At 58.6% G+C, this 19,711-nt stretch overlaps 2 protein-coding genes across 4 annotated transcripts in view; one reads left to right on the top strand and one right to left on the bottom strand.

The window, feature by feature from the left end:
* SAMD4B (sterile alpha motif domain containing 4B) overlaps positions 1–5,305 on the bottom strand; it is a 33,486-nt gene extending 28,181 nt beyond the window's left edge. Inside the window, exon 1 of the mRNA XM_044988640.1 lies at positions 5,153–5,305. The gene's annotated coding sequence lies outside the window, so the exon portion shown is untranslated. The remainder of the gene's footprint in view (positions 1–5,152) is intronic.
* Positions 143–16,060, top strand: GMFG (glia maturation factor gamma). Of its 3 annotated transcripts, none has more exons than XM_044988644.1 (8): positions 143–406; positions 8,543–8,687; positions 10,625–10,721; positions 11,007–11,056; positions 14,266–14,315; positions 14,892–14,974; positions 15,315–15,388; positions 15,874–16,060. In XM_044988644.1, the coding sequence occupies exons 1-8, from the start codon at positions 348–350 to the stop codon at positions 15,943–15,945; spliced, it is 630 nt and encodes a 209-aa protein (XP_044844579.1). In that variant the 5' UTR covers positions 143–347; the 3' UTR covers positions 15,946–16,060. The 3 variants fall into 3 exon arrangements, with proteins under 3 accessions (XP_044844579.1, XP_044844580.1, XP_044844581.1); XM_044988645.1 differs by lacking the exon at positions 143–406 and adding an exon at positions 8,317–8,365 and having other exon boundaries at positions 8,546–8,687; XM_044988646.1 differs by lacking the exon at positions 143–406 and having other exon boundaries at positions 8,428–8,605.
* Positions 16,061–19,711: the final 3,651 nt, after the last annotated feature.

Genomic DNA, 19,711 nt, shown 5'->3' with positions numbered 1-19,711 from the left:
CCCTTTTCTGATCAGTGCTGCCTCCAAGTATATGAGATACCTGGAGACCTTTGTTACTGGGTAACTGGAAGAACCACACTTGGATTCTTCTCTAGATCTTGTTATTTCCAAGATCTCCAAGCACATGACTGACATCAAAGCCTCACAGTCCCCTTTGTGAAGTATGAGTGACCCTGCTTGGAGAAAGAGTGCGCTATGAAGCAGGGTTGGGTGGAAGAACCAGGAATGGAAGCCAGGAGTATTAACTCCCACTCCCCTGCTCTACCCATTAGACCCTGCTCTCAAAGCCAAGGACAGAACCCAGCGACTGTGCTTTGACAACTGGATAACGCCATATTAAGAAAGTGATGGAGAACAATAAGAAAATAGTGACAACAAAGACATTGCTGGGACAGCCTCAGAGTAGGTACTGCAGTTATTTGGTTCAGTTAAGAGCACAGAAAAGGGACCAGAGAAGGCCAGCAAACATGATCAAGTGTACACGGGGGGGATCTGAAAAATGGAAGGAGATACAGGCCTATGGCACAAGGAAAGCTAGTTTGGTTCTACCTGTCTATTCTGACCCATAATAGCCCACTCAGAATTTAAAAAAGCAAACAGATTTCTAACTTGTAGAAGGAAAGAGGTTGTTAACTTGTCGAACTCATTGCCACATGATAGTAAGCAACTGGGTTGGGCACTGAGGTTCCAAAAAGGAAGATCAGATGGTATTAGGAAAGAATTTCAGCTGTACAGGACAAAATCATATGAACAACCAGCCCTAAAGCATGAGGGCATGAGATAACCAGCTGGGGGTGATCAGGAAGGAAATGCATGTGCGCGTTCCAGAGTGGGATGGGATTGCACAAGGAGGTATCTTAGGAAGGGAGGGTTATGCCACCCTCTGAAACATCCAGTACTGGCTACTGCAGGAGGCAGGATACCAGACAGACACACTCGATGGACCATTAGTGGCACATGCCTGGCTTTGCAGGAGGGTTCCAATGGGGTGCAAGGATCCCTCAGGGATAAGGGGGTTTCTGGAGCTAGAGAGCTGGGTTGATGCAAGGCTTCGCTGGAAATATCTCCACAGAAAGGTGTCAGTACAGAGGGAAGGAGGACAGATCTCCTCCATGGGAGGATCTTAGGGGCATACACATAAGGAGGACAGAAGGCAGTGCAGTCAGCCAGCATGACAGGGAAGAGAGACCTCTAGTCAGAGGCTAGCGGAGAGAGCTGTGAGTATCTTAAGGGAATCAGAGCGAGTAGATGGGAGGTGTTCTGTCTGGTACATAGGAACAGGGAAGAAATTTGGCTAGAAGGTCTCCATGTGCATTTTGAGAGACGGGGAGAAGAGACGGGATCTCTAGCAAGAACAGTCTGGAATCCATGGGGAGAGTGCAGAGACATTAAGAATTATGTCCCGGGCAAAAGGAACAAGGGAGGGCATGCTGATGGGTTGCATCTGGGAGGTGGGGGTGGGGTGTCCCAGGTTTAGGATGCGGTAGCAGATCCCTGGTTGGGGAGAGAGGAGGTGATATAATATATCCCGTATACAATGATGGGGTCTAAATTAGCTGTTACCACTCAAGAGAGAGATCTTGGAGTCACTGCTGATAGTTCTCTGAAATCATCATTAGGAAAGGGATAGATAAGAAGACAGAAAATATCATGTTGCCGCTACAGAAATGCATCTTGAATACTGCACGCAGATGTGGTCGCCCCATCTCAAAAAAGATATATTGGGATTAGAAAAGGTTCAGAAAAAGATAACAAAAATGATTAGGGGTATGGAATGGCTTCCGTATGAGGAGAGATTAGTAAGACTGGGACTTTTCAGCTTGGAAAAGAGACAACTAAGGGGGATATGACAAAGGTCTATAAAATCATGGCTGCTGTGAAGAAAGTAAATAAGGAAGTGTTATTTACAGCTTCTCATAACACAAAAACTAGGGACCCCCCAATGAAATCAACAGGCAGCAGGTTTAAAACTAACAAAAGAAGTATTTCTTCACACAACACACAGTCAACCTGTAGAACTTTTTGCCAGAGGATGTTGTGAAGGCCAAGACTATAACAAGGTTCAGAAAAGAACCAGATAAATTCATGGAGGACAGGCCCCTCAATGGCTATTAGCCAGGATGGGCAGGGATGGTGTCCCTGGCCTCTGTTTGCCAGAAGCTGGGAATGGGCGACAGGGGATGGATCACTTGATGATTCCCTGTTCTGTTCATTCCCTTTGGGGCACCTGGCATTGGCCACTGTCAGAAGATAGGATACTGGGCTAGATGGACCTTTGATCTGACCCAGTGTGGCCGTTCTTATGTAATATATGGGAACCCAAATCAGAGTGAGGTAGGGGATCCGGGGAGGAGAATGGCTCCCTAGTTGCAGTAGGTGTAAAGGGTAACTCTGGATGGGGTAGGATGCCTGCTTTGGAAAGGGCAGGCAATCTTTGGTTTGGGGGTCCAGCTGAATTGAGTGTAGGTGATCCCCGGATCACGGAAGATGGAATACAGGGGATCCCCAGATCAGGGCAGGGTTGGTTGTAATGGAGGGAAGGGGATCCCCAGACCACAGTGGATTAGAGGGTCGGTGTGTGGGGGGGGGAAGGGGCGAGTTCACAGGCACCGACTTACCAAGGGGCTCAACCCCCTATTCCACCACAGGCCCCGCCTCCATTCCGTCCCATCCTCCAAACCTCCTCTCCCCACCTCTTTCTGCTCCCACTTCTCCCCCTCTCTCCCAGCACCTCTTGTATGCCATGGAACAGCTGGCGCACCTATGGAGTTGGTGCCTATGATGGATTGGTTGTGATGGAGGGAAGGGGGATCCCCAGAGCAGGGCAGGGTTGGTTGGGATGGAGGGAAGGAGGATCCCTGGATCGGAGAGGATGGATTACAGGGGATCCCTGGGTCAGGGCAAGGCTGGAAAACTGCGGGGGAGGGGAGCTGCAGAGAAGGGAAGAGGCTGGTTTAGGGGTGGGGTGAGGGGGGTGAAGCACAGAGGGATCCCTGTCAGGGCGGGGTTGGTTGGGAAGGAGGATCCCTGGGTCAGGGCAGGGTTGGTTGGGATGGAGGGAAGGAGGATCCCTGGATCGGAGAGGATGGATTACAGGGGATCCCTGGGTCAGGGCAAGGCTGGAAAACTGCGGGGGAGGGGAGCTGCAGAGAAGGGAAGAGGCTGGTTTAGGGGTGGGGTGAGGGGGGTGAAGCACAGAGGGATCCCTGTGTCAGGGCGGGGTTGGTTGGGAAGGAGGATCCCTGGGTCAGGGCAGGGTTGGTTGGGATGGAGGGAAGGGGGATCCCTGGATCGGAGAGGATGGATTTCAGGGGGTCCCTGGATCGGGGCGGGGTTGGTTGGGATGGAGGAAAGGGGGATCCCTGGATAGGGGAGGATGGATTACAGGGGATCCCTGGGTCAGGGCTGGAGGGAAGGGGGATCCCTGGGTCGGGGCGGGGCTGGTTGGGATGGGGGGAAGGGGGGGATCCCTGGGTCAGGCAGGATGGGGGGAAGGGGGGTCCCTGGGTCAGGGCTGGTTGGGATGCGGGGATCCCTGGGTCGGGCAGGATGGGGGGGAAGGGGATCCCTGGGTCAGGGCAGGGTTGGTTGGGATGGGGGGAAGGGGGGGATCCCTGGGTCGGGGAGGATGGGGGGAAGGGGGATCCCTGGGTCGGGGCGGGGTTGGTTGGGATGGGGGGGATCCCTGGGTCGGGGAGGATGGGGGGGAAGGGGGGGATCCCTGGGTCGGGGAGGATGGATTACAGCGGGTCCCTGGGTCGGGCAGGGTGGGGGGAAGGGGGATCCCTGGGTCGGGCAGGATGGATTACAGGGGGTCCCTGGGTCGGGCAGGATGGGGGGGGAAGGGGGATCCCTGGGGCGGGGCGGAGATCCCTGGGTCGGGCAGGAGGGGGCGGCGGGGGATCCCTGGGTCGGGGCAGGGATCCCTGGGTCGGGCAGGATGGGGGGGGGGAAGGGGGATCCCTGGGTCGGGGCAGGGATCCCTGGGTCGGGCAGGATGGGGGGAAGGGGGGATCCCTGGGTCGGGCAGGATGGGGGGAAGGGGGGATCCCTGGGTCGGGGTGGGGTTGGCTGGGATGGGGGGATCCCTGGGTCGGGGCGGGGTTGGCTGGGATGGGGGTAAGAGGGGGATCCCTGGGTCAGGCAGGATGGGGGGACGGGGGGTCCCTGGGTCGGGGCGGGGATCCCTGGGTCGGGCAGGATGGGGGGGAAGGGGGATCCCTGGATCGGGGCGGGGCTGGTTGGGATGGGGGGGAAGGGGATCCCTGGGTCGGGGCAAGGCTGGTTGGGATGGGGGAAAGGGGGGGGATCCCTGGGTCGGGCAGGATGGATTACAGGGGGTCCCTGGGTCGGGGCGGGGTTGGCTGGGATGGGGGGATCCCTGGGTCGGGCAGGATGGATTACAGGGGGTCCCGGGGTCGGGGCGGGGTTGGCTGGGATGGGGGGAAGGGTGGTCCCTGGGTCGGGGCGGGGTTGGCTGGGATGGGGGGAAGGGGGATCCCTGGGTCGGGCAGGATGGGGGGAAGGGGGATCCCTGGGTCGGGGAGGGGATCCCTGGGTCGGGCAGGATGGGGGGAAGGAGGGTCCCTGGATCGGGGCGGGGCTGGTTGGGATGGAGGGAAGGGGGGATCCCTGGGTCGGGCAGGATGGATTACAGGGGGTCCCTGGGTCGGGGCGGGGTTGGCTGGGATGGGGGGATCCCTGGGTCGGGCAGGATGGGGGGAAGGGGGGATCCCTGGGTCGGGCAGGATGGGGGGAAGGGGGGATCCCTGGGTCAGGGCGGGGCTGGCTGGGATGGGGGGAGGGGGGATCCCTGGGTCGGGGCGGGGCTGGTTGGGATGGGGGGAAGGGGGGATCCCTGGGTCGGGCAGGATGGATTACAGGGGGTCCCGGGGTCGGGGCGGGGTTGGCTGGGATGGGGGGAGGGGCGCTGCAGAGAGGGAAGGAGGCTGGTCCAGGGCTGGGGGTGACGCCCAGAGGGATCCCCGGAGCAGGGCGGGGGGGGGGCTGCGCGGGAGGGCGGGGAGGGGGCCCTGGCTCGGGGTGGGGGAGGGGCGAGATGCCGCAGAGGGGAGATGCCCGCGTCGGGCGGGGAGTGGGGCTCCCTGGGGCGGGGGAGGAGCCCGGGGGGGGGGGCGCGTCCCGCACTCACCGTCTCTGCGGCCCGTCCGGCCCCGGCCTCGGCCCCGCCAGCCTCACACCGAGGCGCCCGTACCGTAGCCCCCCGCGCAACGTCAGCGCGCACGGCACGCCACGCGTCAGCGCGCAGCCGCCTCGCCATTGGCTGCGGAAGGTCGACTGGCAGCGGCCGGGACCAACCAGACGCTCGCGGCTGCCCTCGGTGGGGCGTGGCTTCCCGCGCGCACGACCGCACACATGCGCAACACACCCCCACCCGCCCCGCCTCGGCCTCAGGCTCAGCTCCGGAGCCTCTGATTGGCTCGTAGTCCTGTCAATCCGAGGCTCCCCAACCAATGGCGTAATGGCATCGTGGTGACGTAATAGCCCGGGCTGTGGCGTTAGAGTGCCTGCTTGGGCGCGCCACCTCCCCTTTCTCCTCCTCTCCCCTCCCCTCCCCTTTCTCCTCCACTGCCCCTCCCCTTCCGCCCCTCCACTTTCTCTTGCCCCTCCCCCTCTCCTTCTGCCCCTTCCCTTCTCCTTCCCCCTCCCCTCCCCTTACTCCTCCTGCCCCCTCCTCCTCCTTCCGCCCTTCCCCTTTCAACCACTCTGGCAAACTCCTTCCCCTCCTTCTGCCCCTCCCCATTCTCCTGCCCCTCCCATCCCCTTTCTCCCCTCCTTCTGCCCCTCCCCTTTCTCCTGCCCCTCCCCTGCCCCTCCCCCTCTCCTTCTCTCACATCCCCTTTCTCCTGCTCTTCCCCTCTCCTTCTGCCCCTCCCCTTTCTCTTGCCCCTCCTATCCCCTTACTCCTCCCCCTCCTGCCCCTTCCCCCTCCTTCCACCGCTCCCCTTTCTCGTTCCCCTCCCCTGCCCCTCCCCCTCTCCTTCTCTCCCATCCCCTTTCTCCTGCTCTTCCCCTTCTGCCCCTCCCCTTTCTCTTGCCCCTCCTATCCCCTTACTCCTCCCCCTCCTGCCCCTTCCCCCTCCTTCCACCGCTCCCCTTTCTCTTGCCCCTCCCCTCCCAACTCCTCCCCCTCCCATCCCCTTTCTCCTCCTCTTCCTCCCTTCCCCTCCTCTCACCCCTCCCACTTCTCCTTCCTCTCCCTCCTTCTGCCCCTCCCCTTTCACCCTTCCAACTCCTCCCCCTTTCTCCTCCCCTCCCCCTCCGAACTCCTCCCCCCCATCCCCGTACTCCTCCCTTCCCCCTGACCCCCTCCTCCCTTCCTTTTTCTTTCTTCCCCTTCTCCAACTCCTCCCTGTCCCCCACCTCCACCCCACTCCTTATCCTCCCCCTCCTCTCACCTTAGCCCAACCCAAATGTTCACAAATCACAAGATTGGCTTCAAAATCACGAGAGTTTTTGAAATAAATAAATAAATAAGTCAACGTCTGGCCTTCCTCTGCCCTTGAGCCTGGGAAGTGTGTGTGTGTGTGTGTGTGTGTGTGTGACATGTCCAAGCTTTTCCCTGCAACCATGAGACCTAGACACTTACAGCTAGCGTCAGTGAGGAATTTGACCACTAAATCCCGAGAGCTGTGGCGATGTCAGTCCCGCTGGAGTGGCGCGTTGTTTCGGTCTTTCTCCCCAGTTTAGCTTATGTCTCTTTGGAGGTGGCTGAAGCACAGCTAAAATCCCTGACAAAATAACTTCTTGTTAACACAGAGGGAAGGGTGCCTGGAGTCATCTTGGGCCATCCAGAACACCGAGTTCAGCAAAACTCAAACCTCTCCAGGAAATGCCGAGCTACATTAATTTCAAACGTAAACGTCTAAACAGAGCTAACGTACGCACACCAGCTCGCCCCCCCCCCGGATTTGGTGAGCTCCAAAATCTCCGGAGGGTGCATCCACAGAGGGTGTTAGGCCACATTAGCTATAGCTGTATAATTACACTGGTAGACTTCTGCCGGTAGACAAGCCCTTAATGTTTTCTTCTTTTTTTTAAAAAGAAAGCTCAGATTCTCACTGCCTCCCATGACTCCAGGAGCTGGGGATATGAGACAGAACATCAAAACTCATTTAATAATAATAATCCTTTTATGTTATCTAGGTCTTTTCAGCCATAGATCTCAAAGTACTTTACAGATGGGGAAACTGAGGCACAGAGTGAGGACGTGACATACCCAAGGTCACCCAGCAAGCCAGTGGCTGAGCAGGGTGTAGGTCTCCAAACTGAAGCTTTGCCAACTCCAAGGGTTCAAAAATGATGAGCCATCCCTCCCGCACCCTCCAAAAAAAATCACAAGATTGTCTTAAAAATCCTGAGATTTTAAATAAAATGAATGCTGGGATTTTGGGGAAAAAACACTTTTTGGGGTGAAAAATTGAAAACCAGCACCTCATAGGGGGTTGTAGCTCAGGCACCTTGTGCACTCCGCTATAGCCTAGTGTCGCTGATCAGACTACATCTCCCATGATACACCACAGCCTCCTCATGGAGGGAGGGGCCATCATGGCAGGCCAGTGGCTGTGGTGCATCATGGGAGACATAGTCCAGCTGGGCAGCCCAGCCCATAGAAGAGAATGGGAATATAAAATAACTGAACTACAATTCCCATGAGGCACTGTAGCAGCGGTTTGGCACGTATGTGCAATAATTACTTATTTTATTCAGCTTTAATTAACTAATTAATTGTAATGCCTACAGGCCTGAACTGTACCTACCTATACCAAAAAGACAGTCCCTGCCCCAGACAGTTCACAATCTAAGCATAAGCATTTGGACAGCTGGAAAATGTCAGCTCCTTAGCACATTCAGTCCCAATTGTGAATGCTGAGTCCTTGCAGAACTGGAGCCCTTGGTATCTGTGTGCCTCAGTTCCCCACCTCCTTCCCCACTCTTTGTTTTGTCTATTTAGACTGGCAGCTCTTTGAGCCTAGTCTCTCGCTCTGTGTCATGCAGAGCCCGTCACAACAGGGCCCGGATCTCGGTCGGGGTCTGTGCAGCTCCTGGCACAATGGGGCCCTGATCTCGATTGGGGTCTGTGCAGCGCCCGGCCCGACGGGGCCTTGATCTTGGTCGGGGTCTGTGCAGCGCCTGGCACAACGGGGCCCTGATCGCAGTCTGTCAGTGGTTGATTGACCACGTCACCCCGATCTAAAGGTGCATGCAAGGCGCAGGGCACAATGGAAGCCATGTGACCCGTGTGCATGTAACGTGAAGCTGGCGGGGAGTGGGGGCGGGGGGGAGCAGGTGGCCGTTGGTTCAGCTCATCCAAAACAGGATGTGGTGGCACACGGGGTGATCTGTGAGCGCCCTGTGGCTGTGCCCGGCCACCTCTGCCCTTTTATTTCCCAGTCGCCCCACCACCCCGCCACCATTCCCTTCCCCCTTTGCCCCTGGAAGGCAAACCCCTTCCTCTTTCCACACACGCCCATAGCTGCCCTGCCCTCCCCCACCCTCACACTTCCCCCTCTTCCCCCAGCAGATCAGTGCTGTCAAAGTGTCCCCGACCGGAGGAACTGCGCTCTGAGCATCCTGTCACAAGGTCAGCGCTAGCCCAGCTTGCAGCAAGGAAAGCCGAGAGTCAGGCCGCCCGGCGCTGGGAGGGCAGAGACCGCGGCAGAATGGTCAGGCTGAGCATTGCTTCACCGTGCGGGGGTCAGGAAGGGAGGTGGGGGGGGCGCATTGGAGGCAGGGGGTTTCCTTATGGAGCGGTTGTTGCATGTCCCCACCCCCCAGCTCCCCTGCAAAGCTGGGATCCAGGATTCGGGGCGTGTTCGAATCGAGACTTTCACGCCGAAGGCCCCAGCCCGGCTGGGGTGGGGAGGCAGGAGGCCATGTGCCCGTGGAGGGCAGCTGTGGGCCCCGCACCCTGCAGCAAGAGGGGTTTGCAAGCGCCGAGATTTCAGCGGTGGCGCCAAGTGGCACCAGCAATGGTGGTGGGTGGGAGGCCCAGGAAAGGTGCCTGCACCCTGGAGAGCCTGGCAGCAGCCTGTGCATTGGGGGAACTGCTCACCAGCCCCCTCCGGCGGACGCGGGAGAGCTGGCGGTTAGATCTAGAGCTTAGCATGGTGCCAGTATTTGCCTGGCTGTATTGTGCCCGCCCCCCCCCCCACCCCTCGGTGACCCTGGTGTCAAAGGCGGTCCGGAAAAGTGGCTACGTACAGGAAAGTTTCTTCATCTGCCATCTGTGTATCAACCCATCCCCATCCTCTATGTGGGTGTGAGACTGTGAGTGTGACAATGGGTGTGTGTGTGAGACAATGGATGTGTGAGTGACAATGTGTGTGTGGGGTGACAATGGCTGTGTGTGAGTCTGTGTGTGTAAAATGTGTGTGTGTGTGACAATGGGTGTGAGTCTCTCTGTGCAGGGCTGGCTCCAGACCCCAGCGCGCCAAGCGCGCGCTTGGGGCGGCATTTTGCCGGGAGGGCGGCAGGCGGCTCCGGCGGACCTTCCGCAGTCATGCCTGCGGGAGGTCCACCGGAGCCGCGGGACCAGCGGACCCTTTGCAGGCACGTCTGCAAGAGGTCCCCCGGAGCCGCGGGACCGGCGTGCTTGGGGCAGCCAAATTCCTAGAGCCGCCCCTGTCTCTGTGTGTAACAATGTGTGTGTGTGACAATAGGTGTGATCTTCTGTGTGTGTGACAAAGGCTGCTTGTGGCATGGGTGTGAGCCTCTGTGTGTGAAATGTGTGTGTGTGTGACAATGGGTGTGAATCTCTGTGTGCGTGACAATGGCTGTGTGTGACAATGGCTGCATGTGACATGAGTGTGAGACTGTGTGTGAAATGTGTGTGACAATGGGTGTGTGTGTAACGATGGGTGTCTGTGTGTGACAATGAGTGTGTATGAGTGTGACAACAGGTGTGTGACAATGTGTGTGTGTGGCAATGGCTGTGGGTGTGACAGTGGGTGTGAGTCTCTGTATGTGTGACAACGGGTGTGTGTGACAAGGGGTGAACATCTGTGTCTATGTGACAATGGGTGGGTGGGTGTTTGTAAGGCGTTGTGTGTGTGTGTGACACTGGGTGTGTCTCTGTGTGGGTGTGACAATGGCCATGGGTGTGTATGTGTGACACTAGGTGTGCCAGCAAAATGACATGTGTGAGATTGAACATGTATGTGTGTGTGTTGGGAGAGGCCGGGGAGGTGTGCGTGTGTGCACATCTCAGCCGGTGGGTCTCTCCCATGCACAGCCCACAGCTGAACAGACCATGAAACATTTTGGGCCCACAACCACGATGGCCCCTCCCTTCCCCACCACAAGGGGGCAGTGACCTACACACGTGTGCGCTCTCCCTACCCCATCCCCCAGGCATGGCGCGGCCCCTGCACTGGGCAGGGCACGGCCAGAGCGCTGTCGGCTTCACCATGGGCAGAAGGAGGCTGTTTCCTTGGAAACAACCCCGGGCTACTCCGGCCCTGGCCTGTCCCAGCAGGAGGCGCTGTGGGGTGCAGGGCGGGAACGCTGGCTGTGGGCGGCAGCTCCCCTCCCCTCCAGGTTGGGGGTCCCGCAGGGAGGCGGCCCCAGCCCCTGCCCCCTCTCATGGCCGGTCTCTCTGCAGTCGGACTCCCTGGTCGTGTGCGACGTGGACCCCGCGCTCACGGAGAAGCTGAGGAAATTCCGCTTCCGGAAGGAAACCAACAACGCGGCCATCCTCAGTGAGTGTCCCCGGGCCGGCTCCCTCCCCAGGGGCACCATCCCCGGCCCTTCTCCGCCTCCCTGACCCCCACCGGCACGCGCCTTGGCGGATCTTCCGCTCAGCCTGTGCCCTGGACAGCCGCTGGGGCCAGTTTCTCCCAGCAGGGGGCGCTGTGGGGAGCAGGGCAGGGGTGCTGGCTGGGGGTCGTTCAGCGTCCCCGAGGGAAAGGCAGCGCTGCTCCGGTACCTGCTGGCGGAGGTGGCCCATGTGCAGATCGTGACCCTGGCTCTGTCTCTCCCCCCAGTGAAGATTGACAAGGAGCGGCAGCTGGTGGTGCTGGAGGAGGAATTCCAGGTGGGGACCTTTCACTCCCTTCTTCCAGCTACCTTTGGAAAGCCCAGTTCGGTTAAAGGCCCCGCAGGCAGTGGACTCGTGCCTAGCTCCTCCCAGACGCCACTATGCCACAGGGCTCCCACGGCATCAGTGGGGCTAGAACCCAGCTCCTCTTGCTTCCAAAGCCCAGCCCCCCGCCACTGGGGCTGGAGAAGCAACCTCATAAGCACGGTAGGGGGCTACGAGGTGCAGAGGTGGCAGTCTGATTGTCTCCACTAGAGGGCAGTGTTCTCAGGCTCTCTTGCGGACACACAGAGCAGGTGTCAATTGCTCCAGCAGGGGGTAGTGCGCGCGCGCACACACACACACACACACACAGAGCAGGGCTCATATCCTCCAGTAGGAGGCAGCAGGGACACACACACACACACACAGAGCAGGGCTCATCCCCTCCAGTAGGGGGCAGCAGGGGGACACACACACACACACACACACACACACACACACAGAGCAGGGCTCATCCCCTCCAGTAGGGGGCAGCAGGGACACACACACACACACACACACACACATACATACACACACACACACATGCATGCACACACAGAGCAGGGCTCATCCTCTCCAGCAGGGGGCGCGCGCGCACACACACACACACACACACACACACACACACACACACACACACACCCCACAGCAGGGATCATCCCCTCCAGCACGGGGCAGCAGGGACGGACGGACACACTCACACACACACCCAGGTTCCCATCCCTCCAGCAGGGACACACTCAGAGCATGTGCCAATTTCTCCAGCAGGGGGCAGCAGACACACACAGAGCCGAGCTCATTCCTTCCAGCAGGGACAAGGACACGGGACACACACAGAACAGGTGCCCATTGCTCCAGGAGGGAGAAGCGTGCGTGCGCACACACACATACACACACACACAGTCCCTCTCTCTGCCCCTCTAAGGTTTGAGTGCCGGGCCCTTGGGGGAGGCGCGTGGAACCCCGCTCTCCTTCCAAACAGTCGTCTGTGTTCCCCGGCCTGCTGCATGCGATGTTCTGGCAGCGCGTCGAGAACCGACGTGGTCTGGAGGAAGATAAATTGAATTTACCACCGAATGAAACAGCCCCGGGGAGGCCTCACGGCTCGCACCAGTCGGTTTCATACTTAATTCGATCCGAGCCTGCGGTTTTTACAACCTGAACAAAGCTGCCACACATTTTCCGGCTCGCTGCACTGGAACAAGGGCTTGCTGCAACGCTGAGGCCAAACGCACCGTGGTGTCCTGCGTCCCAGCACCCTGCCCATTAGACCGCACTGCCTCTTGCTACCAGTTCTCTCCCCTTGGTTTCAAATCTCCCATTGGTTTCACTGTCTATATGACCCATTCTTCTCCCCTCATAGGGCTGGTCTATATAGAAGGTAGCAACTTACTACTGCCGCCAGTTAACGGAGTAAATTCTTTATTCAGAGATTCCAAGGCCAGAAGTCTGACCCCCTGGGTAACACAGGCCAGAGAACTGCCCCCGAATAATTCCTAGAACCGAGTTTAAGGAAAACCTCCCGTCTTGATTTAAAAATGGTCTGTGATGGAGAATCCACCCCGACCCTTGGTGAGATGTTCCGGCAGTTAATGACCTTCCCAGTTAAAAATTTACACCTTATTTCTAGTCGGAATTTGTTTAGCTTCATCTTCTTGCCATTGGGTCGTGTTAGACCTTTGTCTGCTAGATTGAAGAGCCCGTTATTCATTATTTGTTCCCCATGGAGGTGCTGACAGCCTGGGATCCAGTTATCGCTTCACCGTCTCTTTGTTAAGCTAAATAAGTTGAGTTCCTTGAGCCTGTCACTATAAGGCAGGTTTTCTAATCCTCTGATCATTCTTGTGACTCATCTCTGACCCCTCTCCAATTTAGCAACATCCTCCTCGGATTGTGGGCACCAGAACTGGACACAGGATCCCAGCAGCGGTCGCACCAGGGCCAAACCCAGAGGGGAAAGAACCTCGCTGCTCCTACGCGAGATTCCCCTGTTTATACATCCAGGATCGCATTAGCTCTTTCGGCCCCAGCGTCGCACTGGGAGCTCCTGTTCCGCTGATTCTCCACCACAACCCCCGGGTCTTTTCCAGAGTCGCTGCTTCCCAGGAGAGAGCCCCCCAGCCTGTCCGTCTAGCTTGAGCGGTGCTGGAATCCAGATGTTCAGAAAAGCCCCACTAGTGAGCCAGACCCTCAGTGTGACGTTAGCAAACCCTAATAAAAACAGACGGGATTTCTTCCATGATCGAAGAGACTCTAATTGGACTGAGCTGCCAATATTTCAGATAGACGGGGTTGCTGGTAGGATTGGACCCATTCGGCCCAGGCCGGTTGTTTGTCCCAGATCCACAAAGGTATTTGGGCTCCTAACTTCCACAGAGACCAAGGGGAGTTAGGCACCCAAACAGCTTTGATCCTGAAGGGTTACGAGGTGGGACCGTGGCTCCGTTTCCCTCAAGATTTGAGCAGGCTTGTGCCACGGCACCCGGTGCCCCTTGGCTGGACTCGGAGGAGATTCGATCGTAGACTAATCCCGGGGCATGTAGCGACCCGGGGCCCGGCTCGAGGGGCAGCTGCAAAGGAAAGAGCAATGGCTCTGATGCCTGTTTCAGTGCCGGCGATTTCAAACATGGGCTCAGCTGTTGATCCTGGATCTTGGGGTGTCTCTGGGGGAGCGGCGCCCAGCTCGGCTGTTCTGCGTGCCCAGCCCCTCCACTCTTGCTGGCCCATGTGCGGAGTGGCCCTTCCTGCCCTTCCACTGGGCCACCCCTCCTACCGCCGCCCCCCTAGGGAGAGAACCCAGGAGTCCTGATTCCCAGCCCTCCCTGCTCTAACTGCTAGCCCCCACTCTCCTCCCAGAGCTGAGTGTGGAACCCAGGAGTCCTGATTCCCAGCCCCCCATGCTGTGACCCACTAGACTCCCCTCCCAGATCTGAGGAAAGAACCCAGGAGTTCTGGCTCTCAGGACCTGCTCTGTTTTAACCACTTTGCCAGGCAAGGCAGGGAGTCAGAACTCCTGGGTTCCACATCTGGCTCCGCCACTGACTTGCTGGGCGTCCTAGGTCAAGTCTCTGCCCTGTTCCGCGCCTCAGTTTCCCCATCTGTACAATGGCGGGTGATGGGGAGGTTCCTTGTCCTCTTCTCCACCCTGCCAGTTGATGCAGCCTTTGGCATTTCTCCCACAGGACATCTCTCCGGAGGAGCTGAAGAGCGAGCTGCCGGAGCGCCAGCCCCGATATCCTTCTGCCGTGGGGCAGGGAGGGGGCATCCGAGTCACCTGGTGGGGCGCAGGCATTGCACATGGTGGCAGGATGCCAGGAGTATGCATGAGGGATGCATGTGTATGTGTGTGTGTGTGGGGGGGGGTTCTCTGGGATCATCCTTGCCCCCGGGAGAGGATGGATGCCGGGGCTGTGGGCAGGGAAAAGGGTCCCTTGTCCCCAGCTTGAAGCAGATTTGAGATCAGAGGGGGCTACAGGGAGCAGCCAGGGGATCAGAGCAGCAGGGGGCAGCGCAGAGGGAGAGGAAAACGAGCCCCTCTTGTGGGGGGGGGTGTACCCCACAGCCCCCCTGCTTGTGGCTCTGCAGCGCGGTGGGAGGCTGGGCAGGAGCACCAGAGCTCCGGGCTTTGGGCCCTGCAGGGCTGGGGTCCTGGGAGACCCCAATGTGTCTGACATGGGTGGGGGCAGCCTAGGGCGGGTATCCGGAGGGGGGGGCAGGAGGGTGACGAGACGGAGAAGGATAGAGACAGGAGCATTTCAGGCATGGCCCAGCTCTGGCGAGAAGCAGCTGCCTCCTTGACTGGGGCTACCTTTGTGGTGTACAGTTACAAATACGTCCACGATGACGGGCGCATCTCCTACCCGCTCTGCTTCATCTTCTCCAGCCCACTCGGTGAGAACCAGGGGGAGCGGGGTCCAGTGGTTAGAGGGGGGCGGGGCTGGGAGCCAGGACTCCTGGGTTCTATCCCTAGCTCGGGGAGGGGAGTGGGGTCTAGTGGTTAGAGCAGCGGGCTGGGAGGCAGGACTCCTGGGTTCTATCCCAGCCCTGGGAGGGGAGGGGGGTCTAGTGGTTAGAGTGGGGTGGGGGGGGGTCTAGTGGTTAGAGCGGGGTGGGGCTGGGAGGCAGGACTCCTGGGTTCTATCCCTAGCTCTGGTAGGGGAGTGGGGGTCTAGAGGTTAGAACTGGGCACCAGGACTCCTGGGTTCTCTCTCTGTCTCTCCCCACGGGGCAGGGTGCAAGCCGGAGCAGCAGATGATGTACGCCGGGAGCAAAAACAGGCTGGTGCAGGCAGCCGAGCTCACCAAGGTACCAGGGCAGTGCCACCCCTTCGAGCTCCTCCCATGGGCAGCGCTGACACCCCAGGGACCCCTGCTCCCCATAGCCCCCTCACCCAATTTGCTAGCCACATACCCATGCTGGGGGGGGGGGTTACCTCTGCCCCTCCCCTCTGGCCCATGGTGGAAGGGGCTGTCGCTCTCCTCTCCTCTACACCCTGCTCTGCCTCGTCCGGGGGCCTGCCCTATAGCAGGGGGTCTTATTGCTTCCTCGCCCCCGGGGCCTCCCACCCATCTAGCAGGGACCTGCCCTCATACCTGGGGTCTAGCCAAGATCCCTGGATTGCCCCATAGCTGGGATCCCCCAGCCCCTAGAGATGGGATCACCCCCCCCCCAACGGTGGGATTTACTGCCACGCCCATTCAGCATCCACGGCCCTGAATCGAGGCTCCTCTCTGGAGGACCCTGCATTAATTCCCACCCGAGCTCCATCCACGTCTCCCCCCGCCCCCCAGGTGTTCGAGATCCGGACCACGGAGGACCTGACCGAGGAGTGGCTGCGGGAACGGCTGGCCTTCTTCCGCTAGGAGGCGGAGAGATCCCCCCACGGCCGGCTCCGAGACCCCCTCGACTCCACCGGGCCCGGGACCCCCACCCCCTCCAGCGACTGTCGGGGAAGCAAATAAACCCCTTGGAATCCAACCTGGGTGTCTGGTCCATGTCCCAGGTCTGTCCCCACTTGGGGGGGGGGTAACCCTGCCACCCCCAGTGTTGGGGTCTGCCCCTCCCCTCCATTACTGCCTGGGTCTGTCCCTGCTGGGGGGCTAACGCTGCCCCCCCTCGCCTGCTCTCAGTTCTGAGCCCCTGCTCCCCATAGCCTGGCAGGGCCTAGCAGAGAAACCCCTCTCCCTGTGCGGCGCTGTAGGGGGAGCCCTCGGGGCCCACCCCACTCATCCCCTCCTGCCTCCCCCGGCCCTACCCCCTTGCCAGGCCCCAGACTCTATTTCATGTTGGTTGAGATGGGAAATCGGAGGTGAGCATGAACCCCCCCTTCTCGCCCCTGGGGAGGGTCCCTCCAGGGCTGGGCTGGGTGGGGGCATATGGATACCCCCATTCTCCAGCCTGGCACTGCATTCCAAGGGAGAGCGCCCCCTACTGACCCCCTCAGCTACTCGCAGGGCAGCCCCCCACAGCCTGCGTGAGCAGCGTCCTGCTGTCTCTTCGCAACCGGGAACCGGGGATTTGCAGTTCTGGGCGGGGAGTTCCAGGGGGCAGCAATGATTCAGTCGGAGGGGCGGGGGGCATGGGCAGGGCTGGGGGGTGCTGGGTTTTTTATTTATAAAAGAATCCAGATTAGGAGGCAAAAGGCTGATTCTGAGTTGGGACCTGAGAGTTAGCGCAGGGAGGAGAGTGGCTTGGGGCAGGGTCACACACACACACACACACACACACACACACACACACACACACACACACACACAGCAGGGCTCATTCCCTCCAGCAGGGGGCAGCAGGGACACACACACACACACACACACACACACAGCAGGGTCCATCCCCTCCAGCAGGGGGCAGCAGGGACACACACACACACACACACACACACACACACACAGACACACACACAGAGCAGGGACCATCCCCTCCAGCAGGGGGCAGCAGGGTCTCTCTCTCTCTGTCTCTCTCTCTCTCACACACACACACACACACACACACACACACACACACACACAGAGCAGAGCTCAGCCCCTCCAGCAGGGGGCAGCAGGGACACACACACACACACACACACACACACAGAGCAGAGCTCAGCCCCTCCAGCAGGGGGCAGCAGGGACACACACACACACACACACACACACACACACAGAGCAGAGCAGAGCTCAGCCCCTCCAGCAGGGGGCAGCAGGGAAACACACACACACACACACACACAGCAGAGCAGAGCTCAGCCCCTCCAGCAGGGGGCAGCAGGGAAACACACACACACACAGAGCACACACACACACACACAGAACTGGTTGGTCAGTCTCAAAATGTAACTGTAAACGGGGAATCATCACTGAACGGGTCTGTCTCCAGTGGGGTCCCGCGGGGGTCGGTTCTCGGCCCTGCGCTATTTCACCTTTTTGTCCAGGTAGAAACTGTAACCGTGTCACTGATGAAGTTTGCAGATGACGTAAAGATCGGGGCGGGGCAGTAAATACAAGGTGACACGTCACTGATTCAGGGCGATTGGGATCGCTTGGGAAACTGGGCACAAGCACCCGGTATGTGTCTGAGTACAGCTCGGTGTCAGTGGAGACATCCGGGCACAAAGAATGAGCTAGACGGACAGGCTGGGGGGCTCTCTCCTGGGAAGCCGTGACTCTGAAAAAGACCCCGGGGGTCGTGGTGGAGAATCAGCGGAACAGGAGCTCCCAGTGCGACGCTGGGGCCGAAAGACCTAGTGTGATCCTGGGATGTATAAATGAGAATCTCGTGTAGGAGCAGAGAGGTTCTTTCCCCTCTGTGTTTGGCCCTGGTGCGACCGCTGCTGGGATCTTGTGTCCGGTCTGGTGCCCACCAGTCAAGCAGGATGTTAATAAATCGGAGAAGGGTCAGAGAAGAGTCACGAGAACGATCAGAGGGTTAGAAAACCTGCCTGGTCGTGAGAGACTCCAGGAGCTACTTTACCAAAGAGAAGGGGAGGGGGTGACTTGATCCCAGGCTACAAGCACCTCGGGATGGTTTTTGACTGGAGTAAGGGCCCAATTCTGCTCTCAGGTGCAGCAGAGTAACTCTCTGGAAGTCAATGGGGTCAGATTCCCAGCAGGTGTCAATTGATCTTAGCTCCATTGACATGAGTGTGGCCCCACATGACACCCCCCTCCAACAATGCCCCATGTAACCCAGAAACCTCCGTGGCTTGGCTGGTTACCATGGCAACCAGCTAACGGTCCGGCCTAGTTACAAGCTGCGCCACATCCGTCAATTGCCAGCGCCCCACCCCGCCCAGCCTCCCTAGGGTCCCCTGGCCCGGTGCTCAGTGCCAAGGGCTGCTGGCCCAGGAAGGCAGGACAGTTGATACCACTGGGCCCTGTCCTCCCCCCACACCCCTTGGGCCCTGCTCCCCCCTGCCCCAACTCCAGCCATCATCCTGGCCTCCGGGCTTAAGAATAATTCATTGGGAGGAGGCTCTGCACTGACTGGAGCTTGTATGAGGGAGCCGGGGCTATTTCTTGGGGCTGAAATCCATCTCTCCATCCATCCTCTGTCCCCATCCATCCATCCATCCATGCATCCATTCTCTGTCCCCATACACTTCATCCATCCATCCATCCATCCATCAATCCATCCATCCATTCTCTGTCCCCATACACTTCATCCATCCATCCATCCATCAATCCATCCATCCATTCTCTGTCCCCATACACTTCATCCATCCATCCAACCATCCATCCATCCATCCTCTGTCCCCATCCATCCATCCTCTGTCCCCACACTCTCCATCCATCCATCTCCATCCCTCCCCATACACAATATCCACTGATCCCTCCCATATACTCACTCATTCATCCATCCCTCCATCCTTCCATCCATCCCTCTGTCCCCATACACTCCATCCATCCATCTTCATCCCTCCCTCCATCCATCCCCATACACAATATCCATCCATCCATCCCCACACACACACTCTCTCAATCCATCCATCCCTCTGTCCCCATACCCTTCATCCATCCCCATACACCCATCCATCCATCCATCCATCCTGACCCCATCCATGCATCCATTGTCCCCATCCCTCCATCCCTCCCCATACACAATATCCATCCATCCATCCATCCCATATATTCACTCATTCATTCATCCCTCCATCCTTCCCTCCATTCCTCTGTCACCATACACTCCATCTATCCCCATACACCCATCCATCCATCTTCATCCCTCTCTCCATCCATCCCCATACACAATATCCATCCCATATACCCACCCACTCATCTATCCATCCATTCATCCCTCCATCCTTCCCTCTGTCCCCATACACTCTATCCATCCCCATACACAGCTATCCATCCATCTCCATCCCTTCCTCCCTCCATTCCCATACACAATATCCATCCATCCATCCATTCATTCCATATACTCACTCATCCATCCTCATAAATTCACTCAATCCATCCATTCCTCCATCCCCATACACACTATCTAATCTAATCCATCCCCTTACACACTCCTCTATCCCTCCGTGGGCTCCCTGGTCTGATTTGGGGTGGCAGGGAGGAGAGGTACCAGGTGACAGAAGCCCATAGATCCGAGCGGGGGAGGGAAGGGGATATGGGGTCCCCTGCTCTGATTGGGAGCCCTCCCTCT

The sequence above is a fragment of the Mauremys mutica genome, chromosome 15 (assembly GCF_020497125.1).
Source record: "Mauremys mutica isolate MM-2020 ecotype Southern chromosome 15, ASM2049712v1, whole genome shotgun sequence".
Lineage (NCBI taxonomy): Eukaryota > Metazoa > Chordata > Testudines > Geoemydidae > Mauremys > Mauremys mutica.
The sequence above is the reverse complement of the archived record's forward strand: the minus strand, read 5'-3'. Positions and strand labels throughout refer to the sequence as shown.